This window comes from Capricornis sumatraensis, chromosome 18 (genome assembly GCF_032405125.1).
Source record: "Capricornis sumatraensis isolate serow.1 chromosome 18, serow.2, whole genome shotgun sequence".
Classification (NCBI taxonomy): domain Eukaryota; kingdom Metazoa; phylum Chordata; class Mammalia; order Artiodactyla; family Bovidae; genus Capricornis; species Capricornis sumatraensis.
In genome coordinates, this window is record NC_091086.1 from 13,679,394 (window position 1) to 13,696,761 (window position 17,368).

At 39.8% G+C, this 17,368-nt stretch overlaps 1 protein-coding gene across 2 annotated transcripts in view; it reads left to right on the forward strand.

The window, feature by feature from the left end:
• Nucleotides 1-17,368, forward strand: part of GFM2 (GTP dependent ribosome recycling factor mitochondrial 2) — a 51,271-nt gene that overhangs the window by 29,025 nt on the left and 4,878 nt on the right. The window contains exons 13-19 of one of the 2 annotated variants that reach the window (XM_068990602.1): nucleotides 284-424; nucleotides 514-613; nucleotides 1,332-1,521; nucleotides 2,985-3,061; nucleotides 6,489-6,627; nucleotides 11,629-11,808; nucleotides 13,045-13,160. In XM_068990602.1, the coding sequence (XP_068846703.1) occupies nucleotides 284-424; nucleotides 514-613; nucleotides 1,332-1,521; nucleotides 2,985-3,061; nucleotides 6,489-6,627; nucleotides 11,629-11,808; nucleotides 13,045-13,160 (943 nt within the window). The remainder of the gene's footprint in view (nucleotides 1-283; nucleotides 425-513; nucleotides 614-1,331; nucleotides 1,522-2,984; nucleotides 3,062-6,488; nucleotides 6,628-11,628; nucleotides 11,809-13,044; nucleotides 13,161-17,368) is intronic. The other variant, XM_068990603.1, reaches the window with a different exon arrangement.

Genomic DNA, 17,368 nt, shown 5'->3' on the forward strand with positions numbered 1-17,368 from the left:
TTATTTGCTAATAGAAGTAATATTTGGAAGAGAATCCATTTTTTTTTGTTTTTTTCCAGTTTTGAAGCATTAATGGTAAGATCTCCAATAAGTAATCTAGTCCAGTGGAGGAAGAGAAGTACAGAATACAGTATTTAATTGTCCTGGGTTGCTAAATTAGAAGATAAGAGTAATCTTTGGAGGACATGAAGGTTAAGTTTATGCAGTGATTCTGATCTTACCTATATAGATATATAGGAGCTATATTTTAAAGGCTTTTCTGGAATTTCTCCTTAATTTTTAGGCAGTGGTATAAGGGTGACTTATGTGCCCTGGCATTTAAAGTCCTCCATGACAAGCAGCGAGGCCCACTGGTTTTTATGCGCATATACTCAGGCATGATAAAACCCCAAACAGCCATCCATAATATTAATGGAAACTGCACGTAAGTAGAAGCCTAGGTTATTTTCTAAAACTTCTTATTTCTAAACTCATTTCTTCGTACTTTTACTAACATGAATCATGGTTTTACAGGGAGAGGATAAGTCGTCTGCTTTTGCCATTTGCTGACCAACATATAGAAATCCCTTTACTGACTGCTGGTAACATTGCTTTGACTGTTGGGCTTAAACATGTAAGTGACCAAATGGTTTCTGTAGGAAATAACAGCTTAAATGTTTAATTAAAAGTACGTAGTTTGTCATAGCAAAAATCCACAAACAATCCAAAAGCTATCAGTAATGGAGTAATGAGTATTGTAGTACATTCATCAACATAGTCAAATCTCAAACATTTAATACAGAGAAAAATAAATTATGGAACACTATAAACACTATGGATTGTCTTCATATAAATTTCAAATCCAAGTAAAATAAATACATTTATGGATGCATGCTTATGTTTAAGTTTATATTAGATAGCGTTATTCTCATTAGGTTTTTTGCTTTCTTGATAACTTCAGAAAATTTAACTTTATAACTGATTATGTAAAAAGTGAGGATATTTTCCTAATGAAGTCTTGTAAGGGCAAGAATTTTTGTCTCTTTTGCTCAAAGATAAATTTGATTTGCCAGATGAATTTTAAATGTATTTTTTGTTGTATGTGTGTTTTATTATTGTCTTCCTCCAGGAGTGTTTTATTGTTAGAATTTACAACAGCAGTGTTTTGGATAGAATTCGTCTATAAGTTAAATTAGCTTTACGAATGTACAGTTATAAGCAGCTTAGTGAATTAGTCTCTTTTAGGTTTTGATGAGGAGAAAGTGCTGCATTAAATTTTTCTTTGGTTTTCATGGTTTTTGGTGAAAGCTGAGGGCTTGCCTGTTGTGTTCATGCATCTTGTTTGCTTGCAGACTGCTACTGGAGACACCATTGTCTCATCCAAGTCCAGCGCATTAGCTGCATCTCGTCGAGCCAGAAGGGAGGGAGAAAAGAAGCAGAAAGAAAACAATGAAACAGAGAGGCTTTTATTGGCTGGCGTGGAGATTCCAGAACCTGTTTTCTTCTGTACCATAGAACCTCCATCAATGGCTAAGCAGCCAGGTACAAGTAGTCTTGGTGCATCAATTAATTAGTGCTCTGAAAATTTAGATTAAATAGTTACATTTTACTTCAAAAGATTTTTTATGTCATTTTATGTCATTGAGTTCAGCATTTCAATTCAGTCGCTCAGTTGTGTCCAACTGTTTGTGACCCATGGACTGCAGCACATCAGGCTTCCCTGTTTATCACCCAACTCCCAGAGTTTTGCCCAAACTCATGTCCATCAAATTGTGATACCATCCAACCATCTCATCCTCTGTTGTCCCCTTCTCCTCCTGCTTTCCATCTTTCCCAGCATCATGGTCTTTTCCAGTGAGTCAGTTCTTCACATCAGGTGGCCAAAGTATTGGAGTTTCAGCTTCAGCATCAGTCCTTCCAATGAATATTCAGGACTGATTTCCTTTAGGATGGACTGGTTTATCGCCTTGCTGCACATGGGACTCTCAAGTGTCCTCTCCAACACCACAGTTCAAAAGCATCAGTTCTTTGGTGCTCAGCTTTCTCTATAGTCCAACTCTCACATCCATACATGACTACTGGAAAAACCATAGCTTTGGCTAGACGGACCTTTGTTGGCAAAGTAATGTCTGTTTTTTAATATGCTGTCTAGGTTGGTCATAGCTTTTCTTCCAAGGAGCAAGCGTCTTCTAATTTCATGGCTGCATTCACCGTCTGCAGTGATTTTGGAGCCCAAGAAAATAAAGTCTTTCACTGTTTGCATTGTTTCCCCACCTGTTTGCCATGAAGTGATGGGACCAGATGCCATGATCTTAGTTTTCTGAATGTTGAAATTATAGTTGGCCCTTCCTGTACTTGGTTCCTCCATATCTGACTTCGCATATAAGAAGACCTGCATCAAATCCATGTTATTCAAGGGTCAGCTGTATTCTTCTTTGGTGTGATCATTCATCGTAGAGTAGGCACATTAGCATCTCTTTATTCATGATATAATTTAGCTTCTTCGTATTTGTTTCTGAAGGCTTTTTTGTTAGCTTCTTAACCTTTGCAGAGTATAAGCAGATGATGTTACTGTCCCATGTAAAACCTTTCAATGGCTTCCCAGTGCAAATCCAGACTTCACCATGGCCTTCAAACCTTTCATGATGTGATTGATCTCTGTCACACATCTCCTCATCTGATGCCGCTCTTTCTTTTATCTACCATTACACTGGCCTTCTTGTTTCTTCAGTAGAAACCATTCCTTGCACAGCCATTTCCTCTATCTGGAATTCTTTTTCTCTGGGATTTTACTTAGCACATCATTCTTTCTGGTTTATGTCTTTATCTAAATCATCATGGACAGGTCTTTCCAGGTCACTAAATCTCAAGTAACCTCCCATCACTGTCTTGTCACTTTTTAAAATTCTCTATAAAACATTTCTGGCTGTGTGAAATAACTGTCATTGTAGTACCTTATCTTAAAAAATAAAATGTAAAGGTAACAGTTACTGTTTATCCTCTAGATTTGGATCATGCATTGAAATGCCTTCAGCGTGAAGATCCCAGTTTGAAAGTGAAGCTAGATCCTGATTCTGGACAAGTACGCATATTATTATTTAATTCCCCAAATCTTTCAATAATAATGTTTGTGTGCAAGAGAGTTTTTAAGTGCATTTGTCTAAAGCATTGATTTTTCCATGCACCTGAAAGAAAAGGCCTTCTGCTTTGGCTCTCTGATAATATAAATTTCTGATTATTATTTTTACTGTCAAGCTAAATTCTCCTTAATTCCTCACCATGATTATACCTTACTTATAAAAACTACTCTCCAACATTTTTATCTTCCAGAACACAGCCTTTTGTGAAATTTTGAAATAAAATTTTCAACCCCAAGACAACACTTTGAGCCTCTTAGGCTAAAACTTACAGAAACGGTTTACTAAAGGGAGGATGCAAAGATACTTTTAATGATGATAACACACTTAAAATGGATGAGAAGTGACAGATTGTGGCCAACAGTATGGGAAGAAATATAGAGTCTAAAGTGGTACAGGACTGCACTGTGCATTATGGTATAGTAGAAGAACACATGTTCGTTCTACATCTTTTTAGGGAAGCAGAGTAGAGTTATATAAAATATCGAGAAAAAGTTCCTTTGCATTCTATCATGTATACTATCATGTAAGAATTGAATCGCCAGTCTATGTCTGATGCAGGATACAGCATGCTTGGGGCTGGTGCATGGGGATGACCCACAGAGATGTTATGGGGAGGGAGGTGGGAGGGGGGTTCATGTTTGGGAACACATGTAAGAATTAAAGATTTTAAAATTTAAAAAAAAATAAAATAAAATAAATGAGCTTGGGGAATCAATGGAGATTTTCCAGCATTCAAGTGGTAAAAAAAAAAAAAAAGAAAGGAAAGAAAAAGTTCCTTTAAAAGATTATAAATTTGCCTGTAAAAAGGATAAGCTCATTTTAGTTAATCTGAAAAGTGTGAAGTACTTTTGTTTCCTAAATGCCAACTAAATGATGAAGCAGCTTAGTTTAATTGATTCTGAAGCTGCAACAGCGATCGCAATAGGAACTTTATTTAAAAACCACCAATACATATTTTTTAAAAAATAACGTGCAAGTGGACAAAGTAAAGAATTAAAAGTTTCCCTTTCAGTCTTTCAATCCTGTTCTACACAGATAATCAGTGAATAGCCTTTCACACTTTTCCAAACATCCATTTTTCTGCCATGCCATGTTATAAAGCATTTTATATATATATATACATATTTCTAAATATATATGTACAGATATATAGCAAGTTGTTCTATTTGTATTATTCAGCAACTTGCTTCTTTCCAAATAATTTACTTTTTTAACTTAAAGTATCACAGTCATATACCAAATAGTCTTTTATTGTTTCTTACAGTTTTTTTACACTGAAAAGAAACAAATCAGAAACAGCCAAGGAAGAGACACATAGGGCAAAGTCTGGGAGAGTTCTAAATGCAAAGCTTTCTTCATCCTCTTGACTCTGTGGAGTACTGCCAGCCAGGGAAGCTCACCTAAGCCTTCAATGTCCAGAGATTTTGCTGGAACATAGTCACATACTGCCTATGTGGTTGACATTTAATCTCTCGTGCCTCTTGTAGGTTTGGGCTACTGCCTTCACTCTCTAGGTTGTGAATGGGTCTGGCTATTCCAAAACCTGTTTCGTAAGTCGTATTGTTAGACTGTCCGGTGGACAAAGGCACCAGGCAAGCAAAGACACTTCTATAAGGGAGCATTTTGGCCTAGAGATAACTTTCCAGTAGCTAAAGGCAAGGGCCAGATCTCTTTTGGGGTTAAAGTTAATGTTTCACTATACAGATAGTATATGAATAAAATGGGGCAAATAGAATTACTTGCACTGTACTCTCCCATATACAAAGACCTTCAGGAATAACTATTTTTGTGTTATTTTGTTTTCTGGGTTTTTTTTTTTAAATGTTTTAATGCAAATTTGGCTGTTCTAACAAGGACCCAAAATGACATCGGTTCAAAAAAGATAAAAGTCAGTTTCTCTGTCACTTAAAGGTTCAAGCTACTCTAGTAGTTTTTTTTTTTTTCATTCTTTGTTTATTCCATGAGTAGTCACATATTGTTATAATCTGAATTTTGTTAAATTTAATATGGCCTGCTTTTATTTATTTTTTTAAAAAATTTTATTTATTTATATATATTTTGGAGGCTAATTACTTTACAATATGGTTTTGGTTTTGCCATACATTGACATGAATCTGCCATGGGTGTACATGTGTTCCCCATCCTGAACCCCCCTCCCACCTCCCTCCCCATCCCATCCCTCTGGGTCATCCCAGTGCACCAGCCCCGAGCACCCTGTATCATGCATTGAACCTGGACTGGTGATCCATTTCATATATGATAATATACATGTTTCAATGCCATTCTTCCAAACCATCCAATCCTTGCCCTCTCCCACAGAGTCCAAAAGACTGTTCTATACATCCGTATCTCTTTTGCTGTCTCGCATACAGGGTTATTGTTACCATCTTTATAAATTCCATATATATGCATTAGTATACTGTATTGGTGTTTTTCTTTCTGGCTTACTTCACTCTGTATAATAGGCTCCAGTTTCATCCACCTCATTAGAACTGATTCAAATGTATTCTTTTTAATGGCTGAGTAACACTCCATTGTATATATGTACCACAGCTTTCATATCCATCCATGTGCTGATGGACATCTAGGTTGCTTCCATGTCCTGGCTATTATAAACAGTGCTGTGATGAACATTGGGGTACACGTGTCTCTTTGAATTCTGGTTTCCTTGGTGTGTATGCCCAGCAGTGGGATTGCTGGGTCATATTACTCTAGTAGTTTTGACTGCCCACAAAACTGTAAGGTTAAGGTGTCTAGGATGGTTGGGAAATAGCCATGTGATTGCTAGGGTTTGGGAGAGGGGTTATTTCCCTCATTCACAAGATGTTGCCCTCATTCATGTTTCAAGATAGTTATCTACATCTTCATTAAGAGAATGGTTTTATTTATCCTTAAAGATATAACCTAGAAGTTGACAACATCATTGATACTTACATTCCATTGACTAGAACTTAGCTTTGTGGTTGGGAAGCATGGTTCTGGTTAGAATGCCACTTAGCCAGCCAATAACCCAGCTATCACAGAGTAAGAGACTGGCTGCACTGCCTGTTAGTGGTGGCACATGGGATCTTCATCGTGGCATGAGCACTGACTAGTTACCCGGCCAGGGATCAAACCCAGGCCCCCTCCGTTGGGAATGTGGAATCTTAGCCCTGGACCACCCTTGTGATTCACTTTCAATTGATTTATTATTACAGTCAGAGAAGTTAAAAACAGTGTTTTGATGTAGGAGCCAAAAAAAGTTTACAGGAGAAATTTTGTTTGTAAGTAATGGGAAATAAAATATATTGATATCATACCTTTATTTAGTGTTTTGTGATAAACAATTTTTCCTTGACCTTTGTTTTGTTTTCTTCCTCTTTTACCCAGACTGTCCTTTGTGGCATGGGGGAGTTACATATTGAAATTATTCATGACCGAATCAAGAGGGAGTATGGACTGGAAACCTATCTCGGGCCCCTCCAGGTGGCATACCGGGAGGCCATCCTAAATTCAGTTCGTGCCACAGGTAAATAAAACATTTAGAATTTCCTGGTCCTTGTTGCTCTCTTTCTCTCCAGGATCTGTTTGCTGCATCTCTTAGTTTAGTTTCATAAAGCAGGGTTTATATTCACTAGTGTCTTCCATCAGTGAGGACAGGTTTTATGTGTGTTTTCTTGTTTTTTTAGAATTTGTTTGCTTTAGGCATGGCCCTATTTCATTGCCACTCATTTATTACATATACTGGCTGAGCCACTCGTCAAGCAGGTACACAGTGGGATTAACCATTGAAGTAGACAGCTCATCCTGGTCTTCAATACCAGAATGAGTATAAGAATATGAAGTTGGTGTGCCAGTTTTTACTCCATAAAATAATAGAAATGGGGAGTGGGGAAGGTAGAATTAGAAGGGAGTCAAATGGTACCGACTTCCAGTTATAAGATAAATAAGTACAAGGGATGTGATGTACACCATGATAAAGATAATTAATAGTGCTGTACATTATAAGTGAAAGTTAAGAGAATATATCATAAGAGTCCTCATCACAAAGGAAAAGTCTTTTTCTATTTCTTTAATGTTGTATCTATATGAGATGGTAGATGTTCACCAAACTAATTGTGGTAATTATTTCATGATCTATGTAAGTTAAATCCTTGTGTTATACACCTGAAACTCCTACAGTGCTGTATGTCAATTATATCTCAGCAAAATTACAGATAATTTTAAAATTTTAAAAAGAAAAAACATAGAGTGGAAAATAATTTTCTCTATTTAATAAACATGGTGATCTTGTGCTGATGGTATTCTTGGGAAACTGAAGTTTTTATATTTCTGTGCCAAAATGTAAGAATTCATGCTTTTTCTACATATGATCTTTGCAGTTTGGTTCCCTTAAGTAAAAGAACATGACAGTTATTCCCATCCCCACAATAAGAAAACTTGGACAGGTTTGTGAAAAAATACAGAAAAGAGATGTTTAGCATAACTAGGAACTTTTAAGCACTTCAGTTCAGTCGCTCAGTCGTGTCCGACTCTTGGCTATCCCGTGAATCGCAGCATGCCAGGCCTCCCTGTCCATCACCACCTCCCGGAGTTCACTCAGACTCACGTCTATCGAGTCAGTGATGCCATCCAGCCATCTCATCCTCGGTTGTCCCCGTCTCCTCCGGCCCCCAATCCCTCCCAGCATCAGAGCCTTTTCCAATGAGTCAACTCTTCATATGAGGTGGCCAAAGTACTGGAGTTTCAGCTTTAGCATCATTCCTTCCAAAGAAACCCCAGGGTTGATCTCCTTCAGAATGGACTGGTTGGATCTCCTTGCAGTCCAAGGGACTCTCGAGAGTCTTCTCTAACACCACAGTTCAAAAGCATCAATTCTTCGGTGCTCAGCCTTCTTCACAGTCCAACTCTCACATCCATACATGACTACTGGAAAAACCATAGCCTTGACTAGACGGACCTTAGTCGGCAAAGTAATGTCTCTGCTTTTGAATATGCTGTCTAGGTTGGTCATAACTTTTCTTCCAAGGAGTAAGCGTCTTTTAATCACTTCAGCGGTTTGTAAATAGGCCAGGTGATTACTTTTCATTGAAACTTGAAAAATTAAGCAGGATTAGGTGCATGATGACAAATGACATGATGATTTCTCTTTCTGGACTTTATATTTGGAAAAACAAGATGCTTGGAAAATATAAATACCCTGTCTCAAATTAATGTCTGAAGTGGTTAGAATATGATGGAAACTTCCAGAGGTTAAAGAAAGGAAGGTGGAACAGGAATCTTGGAAAATAACTCAGCACCTAAGCCACTAGCTATTCTGGAGAAATCTGTGGTCATAGTTAACTTGCTGCTTGAGAGCCACATTCTCATGGAAACAATATGGAAAGTCTTCTCCATAAAAGAAGGTGACAAGGAAACTTATCTGACTGGCTTTTGACAAAGGGGCAGAATTTCTGAGGATTTGTAACCATAGGCATTTTCAGCCTAAGTTCATAGAACCAGTATAATCTATAAAACTCCAAGCCAAGAAGAACTTAGTGTGAAGTCCTCTTGGTTGGTGATAGACCAAGGAGCCTTGAGAAAGCAAACATTGGGATCTTCAGGTAAATGTACCCTCAATCCAGGCCTCAAAGATCCCACAAAGTAAAATGAACGCACAATTTTTTTTTTAAGTTTTAAAATAATAAAACCTTGAGAAAAGGCACAGTGAGCAAAAAGAAAGCAGTAGAAACAATAAACCTCACAGGCAGACCAGTAAAGGCTTCTGATACCGGAATTACCAAGTACAGAGTATATAAAATATTGTTTTTGAAGAAATAAGAAAGGGGATTAAAAAGTATTAGTAAGAAATAGGAAACTTTCAAAAATAAGCAATGGAATGTTATCTGGAAAAGAAAGGAAATGTTCAAAAAACTGATGGGGTTGTGTCATAAGGACATAGGAACCAACCTGAAGAGGCTGCACTGGCTAACTGTGGGTTAATTTGAGCTCTAGAATAGCTAAGAACAATAATTAAGCCATTGACAGAAAGCTAGAATTCATGAGGCCATACCGATAATAGATCAACAAGAAGAGACGGCTTTTCCTTACACTGAAATGCCAAGTGCTGACCGTTAGATGTTGAGGAGGAGGGTTGGAATAGAAAATCGTCATTTTGCAAATAGTTAATATTGTGTACGTTGTTAAATAACATATTTGCATAGCCTTCAAGTGTCTCCTTCTAAATTGCTTATTAGTTTTAAAGTGAAAAGCTAGTAACCAGATGCTGCAGCTTGTTAGACCACACCTTGACTGAACAGTCAGACCACCAGTGATCACATGCTGTTGAGGCACAGGTTACATTTGTGTACATCTAGAAAATCATCAAAATGTACAGGCATTAAAGAAGACCGAAGTTCAGTGGGAAACCATACTATTCATGAGACTTCCCTGGTGGTCCAGGGGCTAAGATTGTGCTTCTAATGCCTGGGGCCGGGACTGTGATCCCTGGGCTGGGAACTATTAATAGATCCCACGTACCACAGCTGAGAGTTCACATGCCAGAGCTAAAGGTTGTGCATGCTGCAACTAAGACCTGGTGCAGCCAAATAAATTTTTTGAAAAAGAGAATGAAAGAAGACTATAGATAAGAACCATACTGTTCATAGATACGAGGACTGAATAGCATGAGGGTGCCAGTTCTACCCAAAGAAGTGTATCAGACTTTAGTACTTATTATAAAAGCAGTCATTATGATACTGATTAGTTGATCAAGCTAGGAACAGACAAATATACTGGGGAAACAAACCAGAGAGCTTAGAAGCACACATATCTATATGAAAATGCACCTTTCACAGAGTGATATTGAAGCTCAGTGGAAAAGGGCGGACTGAATTTCAATAAATGGGCCTGGACAAACTATCCACATGGGAAAAGATTTAGATTCCTCCCACATTCTGTATCTAAACCTCAATTCCAGTTGAATTTAAAAGCCTAAATAAGAGGAGAGAGTTGGAAAGTCTCCCTTTGAGGACAGAAGAATAAAGAGAATAAATGCTAATGCATGCAAAAGAGGAAAGAAAGAAAACCCCAGTGCTTTATGAAAGCTTTTAAACTTTCAAATTTTTGGAAGACAGTATAGGAGAACTGAACCAGGTAAGGCTGAAACTATGAACTAAAAGATTAGTAAATTTGATGTTACTGAAATTAAGAAGGTATTAGAATATAGTGAAAGCAAAAAGATACACTGAGAGAAGATATTTGCCTCATATAAAACTGACAGATTAGAATCCAAAAATCACTAAAAACATGGCAACCAATGAAGTAGAAAAGTGAGCAAAAAAGGTTGAACAGACATTTCACAAAAGAGGCCGAAGGCCCATGAACATATTAAAAGATTCTCAGTGATTAGGGTCACGCGAGTTAAAAGACGAGATGCCCTTAACACCAACAAGATTGGCAAGAAAACAGCTTGTCAGCTTTGTTATGAAGTTGGCTATGTGTAGACCTTACTTCTCAGCAGTTCCTCTAGTAGGTATCAGTAGGTATTAGTCCTGGGTGTTCATTGGAAGGACTGATGTTCAAGCTGAAACGCCAATATTTTGGCCACCTGATGTGAAGAGCTGACTCATTTGAAAAGACCCTGATGCTGGGAAAGATTGAGAGCGGGAGAAGAAGGGGACGACGGAGGATGAGATGGCTGGATGGCATCACCAACTCGATGGACATGGGTTTGGGTGAACTCCGGGAGTTGGTGATGGACAGGGAGGCCTGGAGTGCTGTGGTTCATGGGGTCGCAGAGTCGGACGTGACTGAGCAACTGAACTGAACAAGTGGTTTCTTGACTGCTTCTCCCTTGATTAGCAACAGTTCCAAATCTGCCCTGGGGAACTCAGGGAAGGTCATAGAGGCTGGAGTCTTGCCTACAAGAAATGGGGGACAAAAGGGCCTCCATGTCAGAGAGCCCCACAGGGCCCCACTCAGTTTCACTGACCACAGTTGCTTGTTGACAAATGAAGGATACCATTTTCATTTTAACAAATAGATCAGTATTTTTGGAGGGAAGAAATCATAAATATTAAATAAAGAATATATTGCTTGAACAGTATGAAATTTAACTGTTTGTTGTCAAGGTTAAAAACCTTTTAATTTTCATTAGATAACCTATTGTACTCAATAAGTGTTTTAAGTAAAAATTTTGTGCTTAAAAGAATTTCGGTCACATAAATGTTTAGATGTATGATCTCCATGTCAGAACTTGTGTGTTCATCTGCCTTAATACACCCTAACACTGAAGCACTATTAATAGGTGATTGAGAGCAGGTGTTTAACATTGATAAACATAGAATCTACGCTTTCTTGATAGAACTATTTACTCTGCCATTTTTATACTGTGCTTAGTGTCTTTATTGGTATTCTCTTCCACTTTATCTTCCACGAGACCTTGAACTTATTGACTGTAATCAACTTGCTGGACTTGATTTTGCCAGTTGTGGCACCTTGACACCTTTCCAGAACAGATCTCTGAGGTACTATATTCAATTTGTTTCAGATACCTTAGATAGAACTTTAGGAGACAAACGGCATCTTGTGACTGTAGAACTGGAAGCAAAACCCATGGAAACAGCATCTCTTCTGCCCGTTATCGAGTATGCAGCAAGTGTTGCCGGAGACCTCTCGCAGGCCTCCCGAGAGGCCTTTGAAAATGGCGTTCACAGTGCGTGCCTCCAAGGTGAGGTAGTCAAATCAGAGTAAGCATGAGTCTCACTTTCAACCCCTTCTGATAACAAGTTATTTCATTCTTCCTTTCTAACTTTGGGGGTATTTTCTCCCTGTTTCTCTCCATCATGCGTATGTCACACCCTGTGGTTGTCCCACAGTATTGCATGTTCTGTTCTGTTTTTTTCAGTCTTTCATTCACTTTGCTTTTCAGTTTTGGAGGTTTCTTCTGATATATCTTCTAACTCAGACTTTCCTCAGCCGTGTCCCATCTGAGCGCGTCAGTGGTCTTCTTCCTTTCTGTTACAGTGTTATTGATCTGAGGCATTTCTTTCTGTTGTTTCTTAGGACTTCTGTCCCTCTGCTATCATGATCATCTATTCTTAGTGCCCTTTGTCTGTTACAGCCCTTAGCATGTTAATCACAGTTTATATTCTCAGTGTGATCATTCAGTATTCCTTTCATGTCTGGTTCTGATGCTTGCTCTCTGTGTTCATATTGTGCTCTTTGCCCTTCAGCATTTTTCCTGATAGCCAGATAGGATACACTGGGTAAAAGGGACTGCTCTAAACTGGCCTTTAGTACTATGGTGGTGAGGTGAGGGGGAGGGGGAGTGTCTGTATCCCGAAGATTGCGTCTTAGCCAGTGCCCTTGACCTCTGAGCTGCACAGCTGTTTCTCAGTCCTTTCATCCCCCATAGGTGGGACACAAGGGCTGGAGTAGACTGGAATTGGGTGCTTCCCTCAAGTCATCTAGGCTCTGATACCCCTTCAGGTTTGGCTCTGATACACTAGTTTCCTCTGAGGGCCGACCTTAAGAATAGAATGCCTTGGAGTATTTCAGAAAGAATTCCTCTCCACTACCACCCTCATGAATCTCTAATATTTACTGTGAGAACCTACTTGAGATCACAAAATTCTGCCCCTCCCCACCCCCAAGACTGGGTCCTCCTGGAGTTTTTAACTCTGACTGGACCACTCTGAGCCTCAAACAGTTTAGCAATTACAGTTCAGTGCAACTCCCTGCACTGACCTCTCTCTCCAGTCTTAGGGACCGTGGTTTGCCCTTTGTCCTCCCCTGTCCAGTCAATCCAGTAAGAGTTGTTGCCTTTTATTTATTATTTAGAACAGTGTGATCGCTTCAAAGCTCTTTACTTGCAGGACACTGGAAGTTCTCTGCCTCTTTACACATTTCAGTTACCCCTCACTGAATACAGTACAGTCCTAATATAGTTTTCCCCCTTACCTAGGACCATTGCTTGGATCCCCAGTTCAAGATGTAGCAGTTACTTTACATTCTTTGGTAATTCATCCCGGTACCTCCACAACTATGATTTCTGCCTGTGTCTCAAGATGCCTACAAAAGGTATGGACGTGTCCTAATCTTTTTTGCTGTAATTGTGATTGTGGTTTTCATTTCGTTAACCTGCCCTCTAAGGGATAAAAATAAGAGGCTTATGGAAGCTTCCTGATTGGAGAAGCTGCTGTAACAGTGCTTCCTGTTAAAGTGCTGCACTCAATATGCCAGCAAATCTGGAAAACTCAGCAGTGGCCACAGGACTGGAAAAGGTCAGTTTTCATTCCAATCCCAAAGAAAGGCAATGCCAAAGAATGTTCAAAGTATCACACAATTGCACTCATCTCTTGTACTAGCAAAGTAATGCTCAAAATTCTCCAAGCAAGGCTTCAATAGTATGTGAACTGAGAACCTCCAGTTGTTCAAGCTGGTTTTAGAAAAGGCAGAGGAACCAGAGGTCAAATTGCAAGCATCTGTTGGATCATCAAAAAGCAAGAGAGTCCAGAAAAACATCTGCTTTATTGACTGCACCAAAGCCTTTGACTGTGTAGATCACAGCAAACTATGGAAAATTGTTAGAGTTGGGAATACCAGACCACCTTACCTGCCTCCTGAGAAATCTATATTCAGATCAACAGTTAGAACTGGACATGAAACAACAGACTGGTTCCAAAATGGGAAAGGAGTACGTCAAGGCTGTATATTGTCACCCTGCTTATTTAACTTATATGCAGAGTACATCATGCTAAATGCCAGGCTGGAAGAAGCACAAGCTGGAATCAAGATTGCTGGAAGAAATATCAACAACCTCAGATACACAGATAACACCAAGCTTATGGCAGAAAGTGAAGAGGAACTAAAGAGCCTTTAGATGAAAGTGAAAGAGAGTGAAAAAGTTGGCTTAAAACCCAACATTCAAAAAACTAAGACCATGGCATCCGGTCCCATCACTTCATAGCAAACAGATGGGGAAACAATGGAAGCAGTGAGAGACTTTATTTTCTTGGGCCCTAAAATCCCTGCAGATGGTGACTGCAGCTAGAAAATTTAAAGATGATTGATCTTTAGAAGAAAAGCTATGACCAACCTAGACAGCATATTAAAAAGCAGAGACCTTGCTTTGCCAACAAAGGTCCATCTAGTCAAAGCTATGGTTTTTCCAGTGGTCATGTATGGATGTGAGAGTTGGACTCTAAAGAAAGCTAAGGGCCAAAAAATTGATGCTTTTGAGCTGTGGTGTTGGAGAAGACTCTTGAGAGTCCCTTGGGCTGCAAGGAGATCCAACCAGTCCACCCTAAAGGAAGTCAGTCCTGAATATTCATTGGAAGGACTGATGCTGAAGCTGAAGCTCCAATACTTTGACCACCTGATTTGAAGAACTGACTCATTGGAAAAGACCCTGATGCTGGGAAAAATTGAAGGCAGGAGGAAAAGGGGACAACAGAGGATGAGATGGTTGGATGGCATCACTGACTCAACGAACATGAGTTTGAGCACTCTGGGAGTTGGTGATGGACAGGGGCGCCTGGCATGCTGCAGTCCATGGAGTCACAAAGAGTTGGACATGACTGAGGGACCGAACTGAACTGAATCCTTTTTGCTTTAAGGTACTCTCTGGACAGCCCTGCACCACTAATCTGCAGACAGCTGTACTCCCAGTGCATGACCTTGTGTTCTTGCATTCTGAACCCTATAATCAAGAGTTTCTAATCCTGAAGAGTCTTTGATTTCTTAATCACTGGAGTTTTATTCAAAATAGGATCTAGAATATTGGTATTCGACACAGATAGTTACTAAACATCCTCTGATTCTGCCAAAGAGGCAAGTTGTTTTAGTGGCATCTCTCCTTTCCCTGCCTTCCCAGGCAGCACTGGTGTAAAGAACCTGCCTGTCAATGAAGGAGACGTAAGAGACGCAGGTTCAGTCCCTGGGTAGGAAGATACCTTGGAGGGGAGACGGAAATGGCAATTCATTCTAATGTTCCTGCCTGGGAAATCCCATGGACAAAGCCTGGTGGGCTACAGTCCATAGGGTTGCAATGAGTCGGACATGACTGAAGCGACTGAATATGCATGCTGCTTTTCCTATACCAGATACACAGCCATAGAGGCAGTCTGGTAGCTTTGAATAAGAGACACTTCTGGGGTCAGCTCTGCCCAAAATGGACTATAATCTAAAGGACACTGAAGGTCTAATATTGGTTCCAGTATTGGAGTTCATGTTTATTCTACTAAGATTAATCAAGGATCACCAAAATCAGATAAGTCTTGTTGAATTACAGATCAGATAAGTGAATTTCCTTCTCAGAGCATAAAGCAGTCTCCTCTTCTTCTGGTTGCCTGGGGATATGCCCTTGAGCTAGTGGAGGTGATGGATTTCCAGTTGAGCTATTTCACATCCTAAAAGATGATGCTGTGAAAGTGCGGCACTCAGTATGTCAGCAAATTGGGAAAACTCAGCAGTGGCCGCAGGACTGGAAAAGGTCAGTTTTCATTTTAATGCTAAAGAATATTCAAACTACCACACAGTTGCACTCATCTCACATGCTAGCAAAGTAATGCTCAAAATTCTCCAAGCCAGGCTTCAACAGTACGTAAACTGAGAATGTCCAGATGTTCAAGGTGGATGTAGAAAAGGCAGAGGTGAAATTGCCAACATCCGTTGGATCACTGAAAAAGCAAGAGTTCCAGAAAAACATATCCTGCTTTATTGACTACACCAAAGCCTTTGACTGTGTGGATCACAACAAACTGAAAAATTCTTAAAGAGTTGGGAATACCAGACCACCTTACCTGCCTCCTAAGAATTCCGTATGCAGGTCAAGAAGCCACAGTTAGAACTGGACATGAAACAACAGACTGGTTCCAAATTGGGAAAGGAGTACATCAAGGCTGTATGTTGTCACTCTGCTTATCTAACTCCTATGCAGAGTACATCATGCGAAATGCCGGGCTGGATGAAGCACAAGCTGGAATCAAGATTGCCCAGAGAAAAACGAATAACCTCAGATACGTAGTTGACAGCACCCTTATGGCAGAAGGAGAAGAGGAACTAAAGAGGCTCTTGATGAAAGTGAAAGTGGAGAGTGAAAAAGCTGTCTTAAAACTCAGTATTCAAAAATCTAAGATCATGGCATCCGATCCATCACTTTATGGCAAATAGATGGGGAAACAATGAAAACAGTAAGAGACTTTTATTTTGGGGGGCTCCAAAATCACTGCAGATGGTGATTGCAGCCATGAAATTAAAAGACGCACTTATTCCTTGGAAGAAAAGCTATGACCAACCTAGACAGCATATTTAAAAGCAGAAAAATTACTTTGCTGACAAAGGTCCATCTAGTCAAAGCTATTGTTTTTCCAGTAGTTATGTATGGATGTGAGAGTTGGACTCTACAACCTGAGCGCCGAAGAATTGATGCTTTTGAACTGTGGTATTGGAGAAGACTCTTGAGATTCCCTTGGACTGAAGGAGATCAAACCAGTCAATTCTAAAGGAAATCAGTTCTGAATATTCATTGGAAGAACTGGTGCTGAAGCTCCAGTACTTTGTTTTTTTTTTTTTTTTTTTTAGATTTTATTGTTACAAGTTTAATTAATACCATATAAAACACACACACACACACTAAATTCCAATAATAATTTGCAAGACATATCTAGGAGAAATTATTACAGCAGATAACATCACCAAGAAAGATTCTCTATAGTCAAGTAACTTTCTGCTCTGCTGCTGCTGCTAAGTCACTTCAGTCGTGTCCGACTCTGTGCAACCCCACAGACGGTAGCCCAACAGGCTCCCCCGTCCCTGGGATTCTCCAGGCAAGAACACTGGAGTGGGTTGCCATTTCCTTCTCCAATGCATGAAAGTGAAAAGTGAAAGTGAAGTCGCTCAGTTGTGTCCAACTCTTAGCGACCCCATGGACTGCAGCCCACCAGGCTCCTCCGTCCATAGGATTTTCCAGGCAAGAGTATTGGAGTGGTTTGCCATTGCCTTCTCCATGAAGCTCCAGTACTTTGGCCACCCGATGCAAAGGACTGACTCATTGGAAAAGACCCTGATGCTGGGAAAGATTGAAGGCAGGAGAAGGGGACAACAGAGGATGTGAAGGTTGGATGGCATCACTGACTAGATGGACATGAGTTTGAGCCTGCTCCAGGAGTTGGTGATGGACAGGGAAACCTGGTGTTCTGCAGTCCATGGGGTCACCCGCCAGGACGTTCATGTGTTAAATGCTGATTCCATGCATTCTTCTCAGTGTGGGAATACTGTAGTTTTGT